This window comes from Physella acuta, unplaced genomic scaffold (genome assembly GCF_028476545.2).
Source record: "Physella acuta isolate Inbredline_101_S28 unplaced genomic scaffold, ASM2847654v3 ptg000258l, whole genome shotgun sequence".
In the NCBI taxonomy this organism is placed as follows: domain Eukaryota; kingdom Metazoa; phylum Mollusca; class Gastropoda; family Physidae; genus Physella; species Physella acuta.
In genome coordinates this window covers 956,532-972,640 of record NW_026731777.1, presented here as the reverse complement: position 1 = coordinate 972,640, position 16,109 = coordinate 956,532, and the positions used below count along the sequence as shown (strand labels likewise).

The 16,109-nt window shown below is 36.0% G+C and overlaps 2 protein-coding genes across 2 annotated transcripts; both read right to left on the bottom strand.

Moving 5' to 3' along the window:
- Nucleotides 1-1,742: 1,742 nt before the first annotated feature.
- Nucleotides 1,743-2,872, bottom strand: LOC131938860 (uncharacterized). Its single transcript, XM_059297084.1, has 3 exons — nucleotides 2,785-2,872; nucleotides 2,233-2,639; nucleotides 1,743-1,823 (listed from the first exon to the last, which is right to left on the bottom strand). Exons 1-3 carry the CDS (start codon nucleotides 2,867-2,869, stop codon nucleotides 1,743-1,745), a joined length of 573 nt encoding a protein of 190 aa, XP_059153067.1. The 5' UTR covers nucleotides 2,870-2,872.
- Nucleotides 2,873-7,963: 5,091 nt separating this feature from the next.
- On the bottom strand, nucleotides 7,964-15,876 carry LOC131938877 (F-box/LRR-repeat protein 3-like). The gene is made up of 8 exons (XM_059297100.1): nucleotides 15,675-15,876; nucleotides 13,829-13,981; nucleotides 12,718-13,285; nucleotides 11,590-11,745; nucleotides 10,574-10,770; nucleotides 10,200-10,334; nucleotides 9,890-9,963; nucleotides 7,964-8,190 (listed from the first exon to the last, which is right to left on the bottom strand). The coding sequence occupies exons 1-8, from the start codon at nucleotides 15,741-15,743 to the stop codon at nucleotides 8,049-8,051; spliced, it is 1,494 nt and encodes a 497-aa protein (XP_059153083.1). The 5' UTR covers nucleotides 15,744-15,876; the 3' UTR covers nucleotides 7,964-8,048.
- Nucleotides 15,877-16,109: the final 233 nt, after the last annotated feature.

The following is a 16,109-nucleotide window of genomic DNA, read 5'->3' as shown; positions in this document are numbered from 1 at the left end:
ACTATCAACTCGGCTATCTGGGTACTTCCAATTAGGTGAAAAATTAGTGGAGTAGTTTACTTAGACAGTCCGAGTAAGAAACTTGAGTTACGCGTATTATTTCAAATTAAATTATATCCACAATTAGCCAATTCCATAGCTAAACAAACAAAGCTTTATATAAAATGATTAAGGCCTGACATAGTTTAGTATAGAAACTCATTATTGCTGCTAGATATGAATCTAGAATCTACGGCTGGCTTAAGACTAGCTTTTCCAAAACTCTAGATCTAGATCTAGAATATATTTAGATGTAGATCTAGAAAGTGGATTATGTTTTTCTTTTTAACTAATTATTTTTGGTTTGGCTTTAAAGTTCGATTTTCCATAAAAGTTGCGATTATTCCAATGCGTTTCAAGGGACGTTAATATAAGTCCCAGTATTTTTCTTTGAAACTATTTTTGGTTTGGCCTTAACATCAAATCACGTCACAAACCCTCGGAAAGTTTTTAACCTGGGAAAGTTTGTGAACCTAACTCCAACCTAAAAAACACAACAACAACAAACACAACACAAAACACACAAGTACGAACACAAACAGTTACTTGAACATGAATATGATTTTGAACGTGAGAACGAACATGAACTTGTATGTTTTCGTTTATTTTTCAATTTAAATTTGCGTTTGATTTTCCATTTTCTCAAACCTCAATATTTACAAATACACCTTCAATAAAAATGGTATATAATCCCAAAATAACGAAAACACTAGTGCTAGCTCAAACAAAAATGCGAAAATAAAAAAAAAAACATATAAGCAACTATACATGTAAATAATAGCCCAATCTGAAACATAATAATATACGCAAACATAAAACCACACAATAATGCTAATGCAAACATAATTGAAAACATAATGAGGCCATTTTGGAATGGCTCAAAACTATTATTGATTTTTAAAAAAATAATGAATAAACAATTTATTTAGAGTGTAAGATAAATGAATGTAGTATTTAAAATACCTCTATTTTACCTACTACATTGTACTTTACTAATACATGAAAACTCTGTAATTATTTGCCAACATGAAAACAAAGTAAAAGAAAATAATTTGATTATGTCTTTTAAATCATTTATTTCGTTCACGGAAAAAAATGAATAATTATTAGAAAATATTATAAATTTTGAAAAAGATCAAACATTTTATTTTGATTTTGTTCTTTGTAATTTATTTTAATTAAACATATCAGTTGTAAAATGAATACATATTATAGAAATGTTAAATATTTTCTTTTCAAGACATAATTTTTTTTTTAATTTGTGATTAGAATTTTACATACATTAAAAAAATTGTTTGAAAAATGACTAAATATTCTAGTATTGATAAATAATTAATATATTAGACATTAATTTATATTTATGCACACAATGTACACTATGCGAAGATAAGATAATGGTGAGCTAAGACATTTTTTTAATATATGCAAGCCTTCCACAAACATACTCTTAACAAAAATATTTACCATAAAAATATTCATGTTCCACTCTATCTGTACAGTGTAGATATTGTTTTCACAAATATTTTAACAAGATAAAAAACTTCCTTTTTTAAAATTTCCCTTTACTTCCATCTGCCACTCTCACACAATTCCTATGAACAAGTTAAATGTTTTGGCATTATTTTTTCCTAAGTTCTAGCCACGACTAAACAACCAACACAATAGACAATTTAAATCTTAGCCCCACTCCACCCCACTATAATTTAATCCATCAGAGTTGGCACCACTGTGGGTATGGTCAGAGGACGAACTTTCCAGTCTGTAGACCAGAGCTCCACTGCTACCTGGACAGGTACAAGCAGTATATGTGTAACTGGTATGTTTAAACTTCACTTCCCGCCTGTGTACCCAGTGACCTACAGAGACCTGCTTAGAACAGCCATGAGGATGTGACACTATAATGGTCAGCTTGTCCACATCCGTACGACTCTCGTATTTGTCACTTAATTTCTGACGTAGATTATCAAAGCGCTTCACCATTTCCTGCAGTTTATCACCTACATCTAAGTCATGTGTTGCATAAAAAAAACTACACCAGTCTTCCCCGGTGTCTATCTCACGCACGATCCACCCATAAATCTTGACCACTGGACTTTTATCCTCATCAAACCACAACCTACAGCTGGACTTTCTCGCCTCACTCTCATTAAAAACCACATGTTTGGCTGTAAACACCTCAACCCTTCACCAGACTTTGCTGGGTGTGTCCGAGTGGTCACATTCTGGACATGGACAAGTTCTGTATGTATACAATTTCTGGTCCATATCTTTTGAGTACTTGCATAACTCCCACACCCTCCCAGTCCCTGTCCTCAGTGAGTTCTGTCCCCTGGTGTTGTAGCAAGGATATGGATCTTGAGTGCCTGGTACAAACTCTGGTCTTTCTGGACTAGTGAACGTAATGGCTATCCTGACAATTAGGTCAGCCATGGCTTTTGTGAAGTCATACAGGTCGTTATCGCAGTATTCAAATGGTAAATGTGTAATGGTAAATTTTTTTACAGGTACGAACCCTGCATGCGATTTCTGGCATTGTTTCTTGTAAACATCCAAATCGTACTCACTGTCACCTTCAAGACATTCTTGTACTTCATGTGTACCTGTATAGGTAAACAAAACACTTTTATTACTGTAAACATATGTTTAGCTGTTAAACGTTTGAAAAAATTTGATAAAATTTTAAAACTTCAGTCACAATAATTACCATCAAGTAATCTACATAAAAAGAAAATGAATTGACAATACCTGTAAAAAGTTTTGATAGGTCTTTCTCACTGGCCATATTGTTTATGTCTTCTATATTTGGTTTGTTGGTTGAAGAGTTACTCATTGTGGATCTAAAAGAGATTTTCGATCACAAGTGAAAATGACCAATGTTTATCAGAATTAATATTTTAAAATTTAGTCAAAATCTAAATTATATAAAGACACTAAAAATCATTAATAGTAGATCACATTCGATCGATACTAAGAGAAATATAATCCTATAATCTATTTATAATACGTGTATGTGAATCTTGTTATTTTCCAGGTGGCTATATTCTAGAGCTATATCCTTACTAAGTATCAAGTTTCGCATGAAATTTCATATATAAGTATTATTTCAAAATAGTAGATCCGTATAAATTTTTGAGCGACTTCCGGTTACCGGAAGTGAAACGTTTTCTACTTTCAATTTTTCAAAAAACCTATAACTTGAGTATAAAATCAGATAGATACATTAAATTTCACACGTAAGTAAAAGATCTAATTCTCTGCCTCAATTCAAATTTTGAGTAATTTCCGTTGGCCAAAAGTATTAATTTTTACTATTTCCGATTTCTTAAAAAACGCATTTAATTTTTAAAGTACTAATAATATTCCGCACTATTAAACACATTTTGTTTTGCGTTTACTTGGTGTACAATTCTTTTTACTACGAGATTCTTTTCTATTATAAAAAGTTTAAGTAATTAAAAATGGATTTAAAATATTGTCTATATCCCGAGTTGCCATCCCCCGTAGTTTTATATAAGAATATTCGGGAAAGTTTAGGGGAGATCACTGCAGGTTTATTTTTTTCGTTTCTGTAATCAAAGACGTCATTACTATTATTTATCTTTTTCGGAATTCGCTTATTAATTCAACTTTTTTTAAATTCATAAATCAAAAACGCCGCTCTTTTTTGTGTAGGCCTAAAGACGCTAATTCTTGACATTACCACAATATTTTATTTGGTATTCCCCCCTCCCCCCACACACACACCCGAACAAAATGTATATACTTTTACCAGTTTTCGCCTCCCCACCTCTAATAAATCTCAATTATTCAGACAGTGTTTCTTGTAGACATTTTTTCGGGGAGGGGGAGGGGGTGGAGTCAGTATAAATTTTCAGTGGGGGGGGTATAACTCAATTTTCCGGGGAGGGGGCGGACAATGGGGAGGAGAATATAATTTCTCGTTGTGAGTCAGCTACGTTTGACGTTCTTCAGTGCCTGTGGGGGGAGGGATTGGGGAGGGGGGGCTATGCATCCCTACTCAAAGAGAAGTTGAAAGAAACTCAACAGGCAGACCTCAATTAAGATTAGATAAATAAATTTGGCGGTAGTGCGTCTTTATTATCGAGTAGCGATGACATCGTTATACTTGTTCACTGTTTTCGGCATTAGATTTATTTACTCTAGAATCAATGACGTCAATTTATTGTGTGTTCATTTCGGCATTTAGTTTTAAATTATGTTTACTCTACATTTGATGACGTCATTCTATTTCTTCTAGTTTTGGGAAGCTTAAACTTTACAAAATTCGTTTTGTTTGAATCGATTAGATAAATCCTTCTTAGTTTTATTCAATGTACCTGTAGCAGTTTTCATTGCCAGTGTTTTTTTTTCTCTACCTATATATATGTATGTATATTGACAGACAGACAGAACAGCGAAACTAAAGTATAAAAGATGTGGTGAATAATACTATATATTTAATGGACCATGATATATTGTATATATTATCAGATTAAATTTGTTAAAACTGTTTTTTTTTCTTAGTTTAGTCTAATTCATTGCAAGTTTTGTTTTTCTGCCAAAATGTTAGTATTAATTAGCAATTTAACTAGATTGAAACCAATTTGAATGTTAAGAATAATTTAATATTTAAAATATATCTTACCTGGCGCTAAACCTCTGCCTGTATGCAATAAAAAAAAAAGACGCGCGTTTTAAATAGGCTGCAATTAAAAGGCGCGGGCTCTGACATTTCCTTCGTTTTGAAATTCTTCTCTCAAGCAGAGGTGTAGGCAGAATGTGGTAATTAATTTAAATGGATGATATATTCAGTGACTAATATATAAATGTATTAAGAATGAGAAAAATATGCACGTATGTAAGTAAATGTAAAAATACCTAGAGGATCCAGTTAGACAATGCAGCACCTGTTCTTGTAACATCGGTTTATAACGTGATCAGTTCTTTGGCTTTGGCTGTGCATCTCTAGTTTCTCTTACGTAAATCAGGTAGTTACCAGAGAAATGGGGACAGTTGCGCCTCATAACTCGATATATTCACAATAATTTAGTCAGACTAAATCGTAAATGCATCAAGCAGTAGTATTCATTTAAAAACTGCAATTAACTATCGTAGAAAATGTCAATGGTGTTTGTTAGACATAAATTAAATATATTCCTAACTGACACATAATTGACCTTTTGTTAATTTTTTCAGGTTTATTTATTTGTCAGTGATTCTTTTTAGTCTTGGATACATGTATGTTATATCTCGATCATGTCGTGCTAATGATACTGTATTAATCCAGCTCATCTTATAGAAGTATTTATTGCTAACTATACAAAGGGATGAAATTTATAAATAGTTCTTTACTTTTAAATTAATAATATTTATGATTCTAATTGTGTTTGTTTTATGCCTGCCGCCCTAAAAAAATATGCTGATAATAAGTCTAGACCAGGGGTCGGCAACCTGCGGCTCGCGAGCCGCATGCGGCTCTTTTGATATCAAGATGCGGCTCTCCAGCTCCTTAAACAAATACTAATAATCTTAATAAAAAAATAAAAAATTTGAAATAAAAAAAATGTTAGTGGCTCTTTAAAACCAGGGTAAATTTTGAAAATTGTAACTTTTGACTCTTCCGCTTCAAAAGGTTGCCGACCCCTGGTCTAGACTGTGTATCTTTATTTTACATGATAAACATATTTATTTTGGTATTATCCTGTTCGCTCTAATCATCACTTTCAAAATATCGATAAATAAACTTAATTTCTTGCTCCGCCACTGCTGGTCATGTTTTTAAAAGCAGTTAAATATTTTGATGCCGGCCCCCAATGTGCGTCTCGACATAATCGTATACGCTCCAGGGACTTTCTTATACAAAAGACCTTTCTTCCGTAATATCCCCCGCAGTGTTTGCCACGCATGTTTGAACTAGAAAGGGGCGGCTCGAAACACCGGTGGTAAAATTTTATATGCCGAGTAGTAGGAAAAAAAGATCTGGTTTTCTTGAAAAAATTGTTTTGAACCCACTGGCATACCGAGTATACATAAAGTAGTGCAATCGTGGGAAAAAAACTTTAGTCGCTAAAATAAATACAAGATCTCGTGAAGATCAAAGCTTTTAAGAAAGAAAGTAGAGTAGTTTTATTTTCTTATTTTCAGTGCATTTAAAAGCTAATTGCTATAAAGTTTTTTAAATTGTTTTATTAAAATGTAAAATACTAGAAAATACAATAGAAAAGTAAAGAGTAGTGTGACAGCATGTATTTATGGTTAAATTACACCTGTGGTTGCGGGTCCATGAATCATGAAACTGAACTTTAGTTTGTATAAATTGTTAACTTTATTTGCATGAGAAGAATACCCACAGATATGCAGCAGTGTATGGTAGAAAAAAAACTGATTAAAGCGATGTAGCTTATATTTGAAAATTAAAGATTATACAACAATTGAGCACACAACTATCATTCATACGGTTCTCGGATAAAATCGCGGCTTGCCGTCGTCTTTGCTGGTTGTATGGTGTCTGTATGGTGGTTGTATGGTGTCTGTATGGTGGTTGTATGGTGGCTGTATGGTAGCTGTATGGTTGTTGTATGGTGGCTGTTTGGTTTCTGTATGGTGGCTGATGGCTGTATGGTGTGTATGGTGGCTGTATGGTGGCTGTATGGTGGCTGTATGATGGCTTTATGGTGGCTGTATGGTGGCTGTATGGTGGCTGTACTATGGTGGCTGTATGGTGGCTGTATGGTTGTTGTATGGTGGCTGTATTGATCCTGTATGGTGACTGTATGGTGGCTGTATGGTGGCTATATGGTGGCTGTATGGTGGCTGTATGGTGGCTGTATGGTGGCTGTAAGGTGGATGTATGGTGGCTGTATGGTGGCTGTATGGTGGCTGTATGGAAATCGCCGCTTTTGTTTGCTCTGAGGGGGCGGGGGGGGGGGGGGTTGTTGGGCACTTGAAATTTTCCCGGGGTAGGATTTAATTCTCAGTGGATGGGGGATGGTAAAATTATATAATTTCTATACAAATCCTTTTTCGTTCCGGGGGGGGGGAGAGATGTGTGTAGACGTCTACGTCTTGATAGATGGGGACAGCGTCCCATCTAGGATAGTCAACTCCAAAATCAAACAACTGATGCCTTGTAGTTTGTTCTTGGTTGGACAAAGGTAATGGAAGCAAATCCAAAAAGACAATCGGGTGGAAATCGTAGTCAATGGCCTATATGACGCATAACCAGTTGACACGTAGGCCCTATACTTAATTGTGTTGGAGGGGAATCCCTTCCAATACTTGAATAAAGAACGAAGAAGAATAACTACCAGCGTAACCATAAGCACCATCGCAGCGACCGTAACCTTTATATATACATTTGTTTGAATGATGTCAACCTAGATTTTTCCCTTCCTTCAAAGCTTGATTTTGTCAGACTCTTTATTTATCACGAACACGACTGTGACCGTCACCCTGACAATGACAGTGACAAGTTATAGCATCATGCTATAATCATAGCAATATGGACCCCATTCTATTGTTGTATAACAGCTTGCCTCTATGCTATAGACCCAGTACTGACCCTCTCTTTAAGATCTAAAAAAAACACTAAACCAGCGTAACGTGACCTATTCATAAAACCAAAACAATTTCTTCAAATAACGTACCCTGGCATAGATTAATTATTTGCAAAGTTTGAACTTGGAAGTTTTAAATCGTATGATTAAACGAATTAATTTTTAAGAAGAAATAAGAAAATCAGAAACGAATATATATTTTAAGAAGAAATAAGAAAATCAGAAACGAATATATATTTTAAGAAGAAATAAGAAAATCAGAAACGAATATACTTTTCAGAAGAAATAAGAAAATCAGAAACGAATATACTTTTCAGAAGAAATAAGAAAATCAGAAACGTATGTGCTCAATATTTTTTACTGCAAATAAAAAAAAATAATTCCTGAACTGATCCAACATGGCGAACTCTCCTGACCCCACCAACCGTGTCAGACTGACCCCTTTTATTTGACTTAGACGTTCAGTGTGAGGTCACATGACAATGGGCATCGCTTCACGACATCTCTGATGGCCAACTTGTACATCTCCACGTCATCAATCACACAAGAGGTCAAGCCTAGCGAGAAGCTGTCCAGATTTGCGCACGGCTGTAAACTGTGGACACACAGGTAGCATATAAAATAAAACATTCCATACATGTATAACACATCATAACTTTACATCGTATCACAGATACAATGCTGTTGTACGCGTGGTGTTGACAAGCACTATACTAGCACCTAGACTCAGAGCGTACAGACTCGGAGCGTACAGACTCGGAGCGTACAGACTCGGAGCGTACAGACTCGGAGCGTACAGACTCGGAGCGTACAGACTCGGAGCGTACAGACTCGGAGCGTACATACTCGGAACGTACAGATTCGGAGCGTACAGACTCGGAGCGTACAGACTCGGAGCGTACAGACCCAGAGCGTACAGACTCGGAGCGTACAGACTCGGAGCGTACAGACTCGGAGCGTACAGACCCAGAGCGTACAGACTCGGAGCGTACAGACTCGGAGCGTACAGACTCGGAGCGTACAGACCCAGAGCGTACAGACCCAGAGCGTACAGACTCGGAGCGTACAGACTCGGAGCGTACAGACTCGGAGCGTACAGACTCGGCGTTCGTGGACGTTCCTATGTATACACAGCTGTGATGGCTACCTGACTCTAGTCCACCCAGCTCTGATGGGTACCTGACTCTAGTCCACCAAGTTCTGATAGATGCCACCCGTCACGTGACCATTATAAGATTATCTTTGCTTCATTGATCCAAAATATGTCCAACTTATTATATACACCGATTAGAATTTGTGCATATAATCTTGGTTCACCCTAGGCCAGGGGTCGGCAACCCTCTGAGACGAAAGAGCCAAAAGCTACAATTTACAACATTTTCCAGTTTTTAAAGAGCCACTAACATTATTTTTCCAATATTCTGTTTTTTATTAGAATTAAGTAGATAAATTTTAATTATTTATTTGAAATAAATACAGTTAAATATTAACTAATATTGATTTATAGAAAAACATGTTTCGCACAAAAAAAGTGTGTTTTTAGCTAGCTCTGCTATGATTTAGTTAGTTATCAAATAATATAACTATAGGACAATCCCAATCCACTTTAGAAGCCAATGACTTTGATTTTTTTTCTTTCATTGCGGGCACCACAGGCTCAGGAGGGAGGTGTCTCCCATAGCCAAGCAGCCCACAACTCTTACAAACTGGCTTAGATATAGGTTTGATAACTGAATCGGTCGCTTCTGTCCTTCCGTTCTCAAAGTGCTTATCTTCCACCCTACGTGTTTCCCACAGTCCAGTACCTGGCTCCACCGTATGATACTAATAACTAAAATACCTCAATTCCGAATAAAATAACATTCCCCATTTAAGGATATTCGAAAAAGTCTGCACTTCAGCAGTGGCATGAATGGAATTGTCGACATTGGGCTGGCTACAGCACGGCCGTGATGCTGGGCCTGGTGCGAAAGCGGCTGTCAGCTGTCCATTTACTTTCTACCTCACCTATTTTCAATGTTCTCTGATGTGTTTTGTAATCATATTTAAAGTGGTTTTTCTTTACAGTATAAAATTTTTATGAGTTTTGAAAATGAAATAATACTGTTATTAATCATTGTGCATGGAACTCGAGAGCGGCACCTTGACATCAAAAGAGCCGCATGCGGCTCGCGAGCCGCAGGTTCCCGACCCCTGCCCTAGGCAATATATTTTTATACTTAGTTAATTTTGAACAAAAAAAACATATTGAAATGTATCAAAAGCAAAAATAGAACAAATCAGATTTCGGATACCTCTTGATCAACACTTCAAAGCGTTCCATGTCTATGGGGACATCAGTACGGAACTTCAGATGATGTAAAGTTTCCTGTAAACACAGACGATTATATAAGTACAAATCACGAGTGTTGTTTTATTAAAGCTGCATTAGTCTCAATTAGTTAACGCTGACTCCGCGCAAAAAAAAAATTTCTAAATGGGCAATGCCTCGGCTCTCTAAATAAATATGTATATGTTTCCCATTCCACCTCGCTTTTTAGCTAAATACAAACACGTAAAAAAAACTAGTTTTACTAATACCCCCATCCCTCACATCCCCTTCACCTGAAAGTTTTGTCCCATATGTTGAAAGAACTTCTCTATGTTCTCTACAGCTATGACACTGCCAGATTTCCATTTGACTTGATAGAGCGGCATGGATGGTGTTAGGATCATTGTCACGTCTTGGAAGTACGACTCCTAAATAGGAGTTTCTGAGTTAGGTTCAAGACTTTACAATTAAGTATTCAATTATAATTATTACTAAAATAATAAACAGAATGTAAGCATTTTGTTTAGCTACTATAGTAAAAGCTGCTGTGTGTTAAAACCTTTGCCAGTTAAATATCAAAATTAAATTAATGTTTATATTTCTCTTGTTATTTATAAAACATTGTTATACTGAAAGTTTGTATGCATTTTGTTAAACAACAGCTCACAGATATGGGTTTGATGAAAAATAGGACTCTGAGCTCGGGACATGCCGCTGTAAGGTTCTCCCATGCTAGAGGGGTTATTTGACTTTCTATCATTGGGATTTCGTCAGCACGAACTGTGATCTGCTTCAGGCTGGTTGTTGACATGGCTAAGCTGAGCAGCAGGTCATTTTCCAAATAACCGTAGCTGAGGTCCAGGTCTGAAAGTCACAAGGTCTCTCGTTATGTGGTATATGGTGAGCTGACTAGAGCAGAAACCAAGTCAATTATTACGTCACATAGCCTTATTCTTAAGAGAATTGTGCGGTCATGTTCTTATCGGAGCTGGATGGACAAGGTCTTGTCTCTGTTGGATGGTAAAGACCTTTTTAGAGGTAGGTGGTCAAGGTCTTGTCAGTGTTGGATGGTCAAGACCTTTTCAGAGCTAGGTGGTCAAGGTCTTGTCAGTGTTGGATGGTCAAGACCTTACCAGACCTAGGTGTTCAAGGTCTTGTCAGTGTTGGATGGTCAAGACCTTATCAGAGCTAGGTGGTCAAGGTCTTGTCAGTGTTGGATGGTCAAGACCTTATCAGACCTAAGTGGTCAAGGTCTTGTCAGTGTTGGAAGGTCAAGACCTTATCAGAGCTAGGTGGTCAAGGTCTTGTCAGTGTTGGGTGGTCAAGACCTTATCAGAGCTAGGTGGTCAAGGTCTTGTCAGTTTTGGTTTGTCAATGTCTTGTTTAGGTTTTTTATCAAAGCTGGCTGGTCAATGTCATTTTCAACATGGACGACTGCTACACTGAAAAGTGTTTGTCTACTCTCCAAACTAAGCGACAAGTGAGAAATTACTAGAGATAACCAGTGCTCACGTCCATGTAGATTTATAACCACCATCACTAGCTACCATACTACGTCATAAAAAAACGAATGTTTGTTTATTATTAAAAGTATTATTAATAATTATTTACTAGTTTTAAAAATGTAGACTAAACCATACTATTCGTTTAACTTAAAAAACGTCATACAACTATTCAACCCACCTGACAACTCGCTGAAACCTGCGATGGCGCTTCGAAATTGTGGAAGAAAGCTCAAGTTATTAGGGTAAATATCTTTCAAGCAAACGAATCTGGCGATCGCAAGTTCCTGAAGCGTGTTGGCGCAGTTTTTACTAGCAGCATTCAACAGTTTCAGACCTTGAAAATTATAAAGTTTCCATTTTTTACTTTCTCGTATATACGAAGTATAGAGAAAGTCTTGTAATCGTGATACGGAAAACATAATTTTGCAATCTTGTCCGTATGTCTGTGTGTCTGTCTGTCTGTCTGTGTGTGTATCCGTATGTAAACACGATAACTTGAGTACCGTTACAGCTAGGTTGATGAAATTTCATATATAAGTATTTTATCAAAATCGTATATTAGTTTCAACTTTTGAGAGATTTCCGATAACAGCAAGTGGTACTTTTTCAACTTTAAATTTTTCAAAAGCCTATAACTTGAGCACTATTTCAGATAGATAAATGAAATTTTATATGTAAGTAAAAGATCAAATTCTCTACCTTCTGTCAAATTTTAAGTAACTTCCGTTGACCGAAAGTACTGATTTACGCTATTTCAGATTTCTCAAAAAAACGCATGTAAATTTATTAAGTGCTAATAATATTGCGCACTATTATGCACATCTTTATTTAGCCTTCACTTGGTGTACAATTCTTTTTTCTACGAGATTATATTCTATTTTAAAAAGTTTGAGTATTTAAAATGGATTAAAAATCATGTCTAGAAGTCTATATCAAGAGTTGCCATCCCCCGTAGTGTTATAGTAGAATATTCGAGAAAGTTTAGTGGAGATCACTCCCGGTTTATTATTGTTTATAGTTTAATAATGTTTGGAGAAAAATAACAATTTGTTATTTTGATTTCTGATGCATTAAAAGTATAATAATACTCAGCCCACAATCCCCTGCCTGAAATGAGGTCGACTGTTGATACCACCACAATAAAATCTAACTAAATGCAAACCTTGCAAGCACCCAACGTCTTGTTAACACCCAACGTCTTGTTAACACCCAACGTCTTGTTAACACCCAACTTCTTGTTAACACCCAACTTCTTGTTAACACCTAACGTCTTGTTAACACCCAATGTTAGACTGTCCATACTGACCTTCATTTACGGTAAAAGAATCAACCCAACGGTGTTTGACAGACTTTTGGCTGTTGCTGAGGTCAAGGACACGAAGCTGCTGCTGGTCCTCCAAAACTTTGGTCAAGAGTTGAGCGACCTCTAAAAATGACCTTGACTTAGCGCTTAGGCCATTGATTTTCAAACTGAACAGATTGGTTAGCTTGAAGGTCAAAATGCGATGGTTTTGTGAGTTCAATAAGGTGGCCAAAAATTGGTACATCTTCGCTGTACAGGATGCGGGGCCCTCATCTCCTTTAAAAGCCAAGAAAGAACACATGTAATGGTTATCGCTCGCTATACATTGTACGTTGATGTGACGTAACGTTTTTCCCGTCATGTTCACAAAAATGATCGCTTTCTCGTCGCTCTTGTTGTCAAACACAAAATCTCCGGTCTCCCACACGGACGGCACTGAGAGTGGACGGAGCCAAGACTTGCAGGTGAGGGCGGCGTGGTACTTGTCGCTGTTGCTCAGGTAACGGAAGACGTGCAGCAGAATGTCGTACGGCAGCTGGCTCCAGTCAGGCTGCTTATCAAACTCGTTTACCTGGAAAACAATATATGATATTACTATACCATATTGCTTCAAATAGTTGAATTTATTAAAATATATATATATATATATATATATATATATATATATATATATATATATATATATATATATATATATATATATATATATCTGCACAGATTTAAGTAAAACAATTAATAAAAGGGTTTTTTTCCGAGATATTTGAACTTTCACATCCATCAAGTAATTGTCGTACAAAAGTAAATCTTCGGGTAATAGTTTAGGTTGGTTCAATGAAAACAAATTGAAGTGTAGTCTTTTACGCAAAATTGAATTCTTAAGTTATCTACATAATCATTTTTATATTGTTTATTCATAAATCATTACATGCCTAAATTTTTTAATGCTCGAATTGAGTATTTTTATTGCTATTTTAAAGACACAATTTGACACATATACTTTTTTTCCATGTAAAAATGTAAAAACATATTCATCGAAGTGTAGTCTTATACGCAAAATAATATTTTTAAGTTATCTACATAATCTTCTTTATATTGTTTATTCATAAAACATTACATGTCTAACGGACGGCACTGAAAGTGGACGGAGCCAAGACTTGCAGGTGAGAGCGGCATGGTACTTGTCGCTGTTGCTCAGGTAACTGAAGACTTTAAGAAGAATTTCGTACGGCAGCTGGCTCCAGTCAGGCTGATTATCAAATGCGAATACCTGGAAAAATATATATGGTATTACCATACCATATTGTTTCATATAGTTGAAAAAAAAATATTTTTAATACAAAGTAGGCCTAATATTTGAAGTATCACACCCAACAAGTAATTGTTCTACCAAAGTGAATCTTTGGTTAAAAATTTAGGTTCAATGAAAACATATTGAAATATAGCCTTTTACGCAAAATCGTATTTTTAAGTTATCTACATAATCATTTTTATATTGTTTTTCATAAAACATTACATGTCTAAATTATTTTAATGCTTGAGTGAAGTATTTTTACTGCTATTTTAAAGACACAATTTGACAAATATACTTTTTTCCATATAAAAACATAATCATCGAAGTGATGTCGTCCAACTTGGTAAGGTCACCTGAGTACGTGTTTATTAAGTGAAAAGTATGGCTTTGGCCAACCTACAAATGCCTGAACTATGAGTATAGGACAAAATAAGACGTGAGTATGTGACACTATAGGACACTAAAGAACGTGAGAAAAGGACAATATAGGTCGCGGGTAGAGGACACTGTAGGACGTGAATATTGGACAATATCGGACACTGTAACACGTCATAATACTACACTATAGGACACAAAAGGACATGAGTTTAGGAAATTATAGGGCGTGAATGTAGGACTTTATAGGACACTAAGCGACGTGAGTATTAGACACTATAGGGCGTGACTGAAGGTCACTATAGGGCGTTAGTGTAGGATACTGTATGACGTGAGTATAGGACAGTATAAGACGTGAGTATAGGACAATATAAGACGTGAGTATAGGACAATATAAGACGTGGGTATAGGACACTATAGGACGTGAGTATAGGACACTATAGGACGTGGGTATAGGACAATATAAGACGTGGGTATAGGACACTATAGGACGTGGGTATAGGACACTATAGGACGTGGGTATAGGACAATATAAGACGTGGGTATAGGACACTATAGGACGTGAGTATAGGACACTATAAGACGTGAGTATAGGACACTATAAGACGTGGGTATAGGACAATATAAGACGTGAGTATAGGACAATATAAGACGTGGGTATAGGACAATATAAGACGTGAGTATAGGACAATATAAGACGTGAGTATAGGACAATATAAGACGTGGGTATAGGACACTATAGGACGTGGGTATAGGACAATATAAGACGTGGGTATAGGACACTATAGGACGTGGGTGTAGGACACTATAGGACGTGAGTATAGGACATTATAGGACGTGGGTATAGGACAATATAAGACGTGGGTATAGGACACTATAGGACGTGAGTATAGAACACTATAAGACGTGAGTATAGGACACTATAAGACGTGGGTATAGGACAATATAAGACGTGGGTATAGGACACTATAGGACGTGAGTATAGGACACTATAAGACGTGAGTATAGGACACTATAAGACGTGGGTATAGGACAATATAAGACGTGAGTATAGGACAATATAAGACGTGGGTATAGGACACTATCGGATGTGACTAAAGGACACTAGAGGACTTAAGTATATGACACTATAGGACGTGAGTATATGAGACTATAGGACGTGAGTATAGGAGACTATATGACGTGGGTATAGGACACTATAGGACGTGGGTATAGGACACTATAGGATGTAACTAAAGGACACTAGAGGAAGTAAGTATATGACACTATAACACACTATTTGAAGTGTCTTTACCTGTTTATTTACACGGCCTACAAAGTCTTCTGCAACTTTTTTTAGTCTTTTGACGTTAAACAAATACATGGCGCTCTATAGGGCTGAGGCCGTTTGCTTCTCGATGTTAATTAATTTAATTTTTTTCAAAATTACAAGGAAGATAAATTTATTATAAAATTAACCTATAAATTCCGCCATATTGGTTACAGGATGTTGAAATAGATGCGCTACACAATTTTTTATGACGTTTATCTAATGATTTAAAATGATAGCACTTTGGAATCAAAAACGTGAATTTGAGTTCTATATTTATTTTAGAGGGTTGTTTTTAATAACATATTAGATTAGGATAAAAACCTCCGTTTGTGTTTATTTTTTTACATTTTTACGAAATCGATTTGAGTTTGTTTATTATTCTTGGATACTTTTTTTCGTTCACAATGTAATTAATTT

Bases quoted from the DNA above. Each gene is read 5' to 3' on its own strand.
- LOC131938860 (XM_059297084.1), bottom strand. From the start codon at position 2,869: ATGAGTAACTCTTCAACCAACAAACCAAATATAGAAGACATAAACAAT. The intron at 2,640-2,784 runs GTATTGTCAATT...TTACCTATACAG, and splicing joins CCTATCAAAACTTTTTACAG to GTACACATGAAGTACAAGAA. The intron at 1,824-2,232 runs GTCTGGTGAAGG...GTACCTGTCCAG, and splicing joins ACTCGGACACACCCAGCAAA to GTAGCAGTGGAGCTCTGGTC.
- LOC131938877 (XM_059297100.1), bottom strand. From the start codon at position 15,743: ATGTATTTGTTTAACGTCAAAAGACTAAAAAAAGTTGCAGAAGACTTT. The intron at 10,771-11,589 runs GTGGGTTGAATA...TGTGACTTTCAG, and splicing joins AGGTTTCAGCGAGTTGTCAG to ACCTGGACCTCAGCTACGGT. The intron at 9,964-10,199 runs GTGAAGGGGATG...CTGTGTTTACAG, and splicing joins ATATGGGACAAAACTTTCAG to GAAACTTTACATCATCTGAA.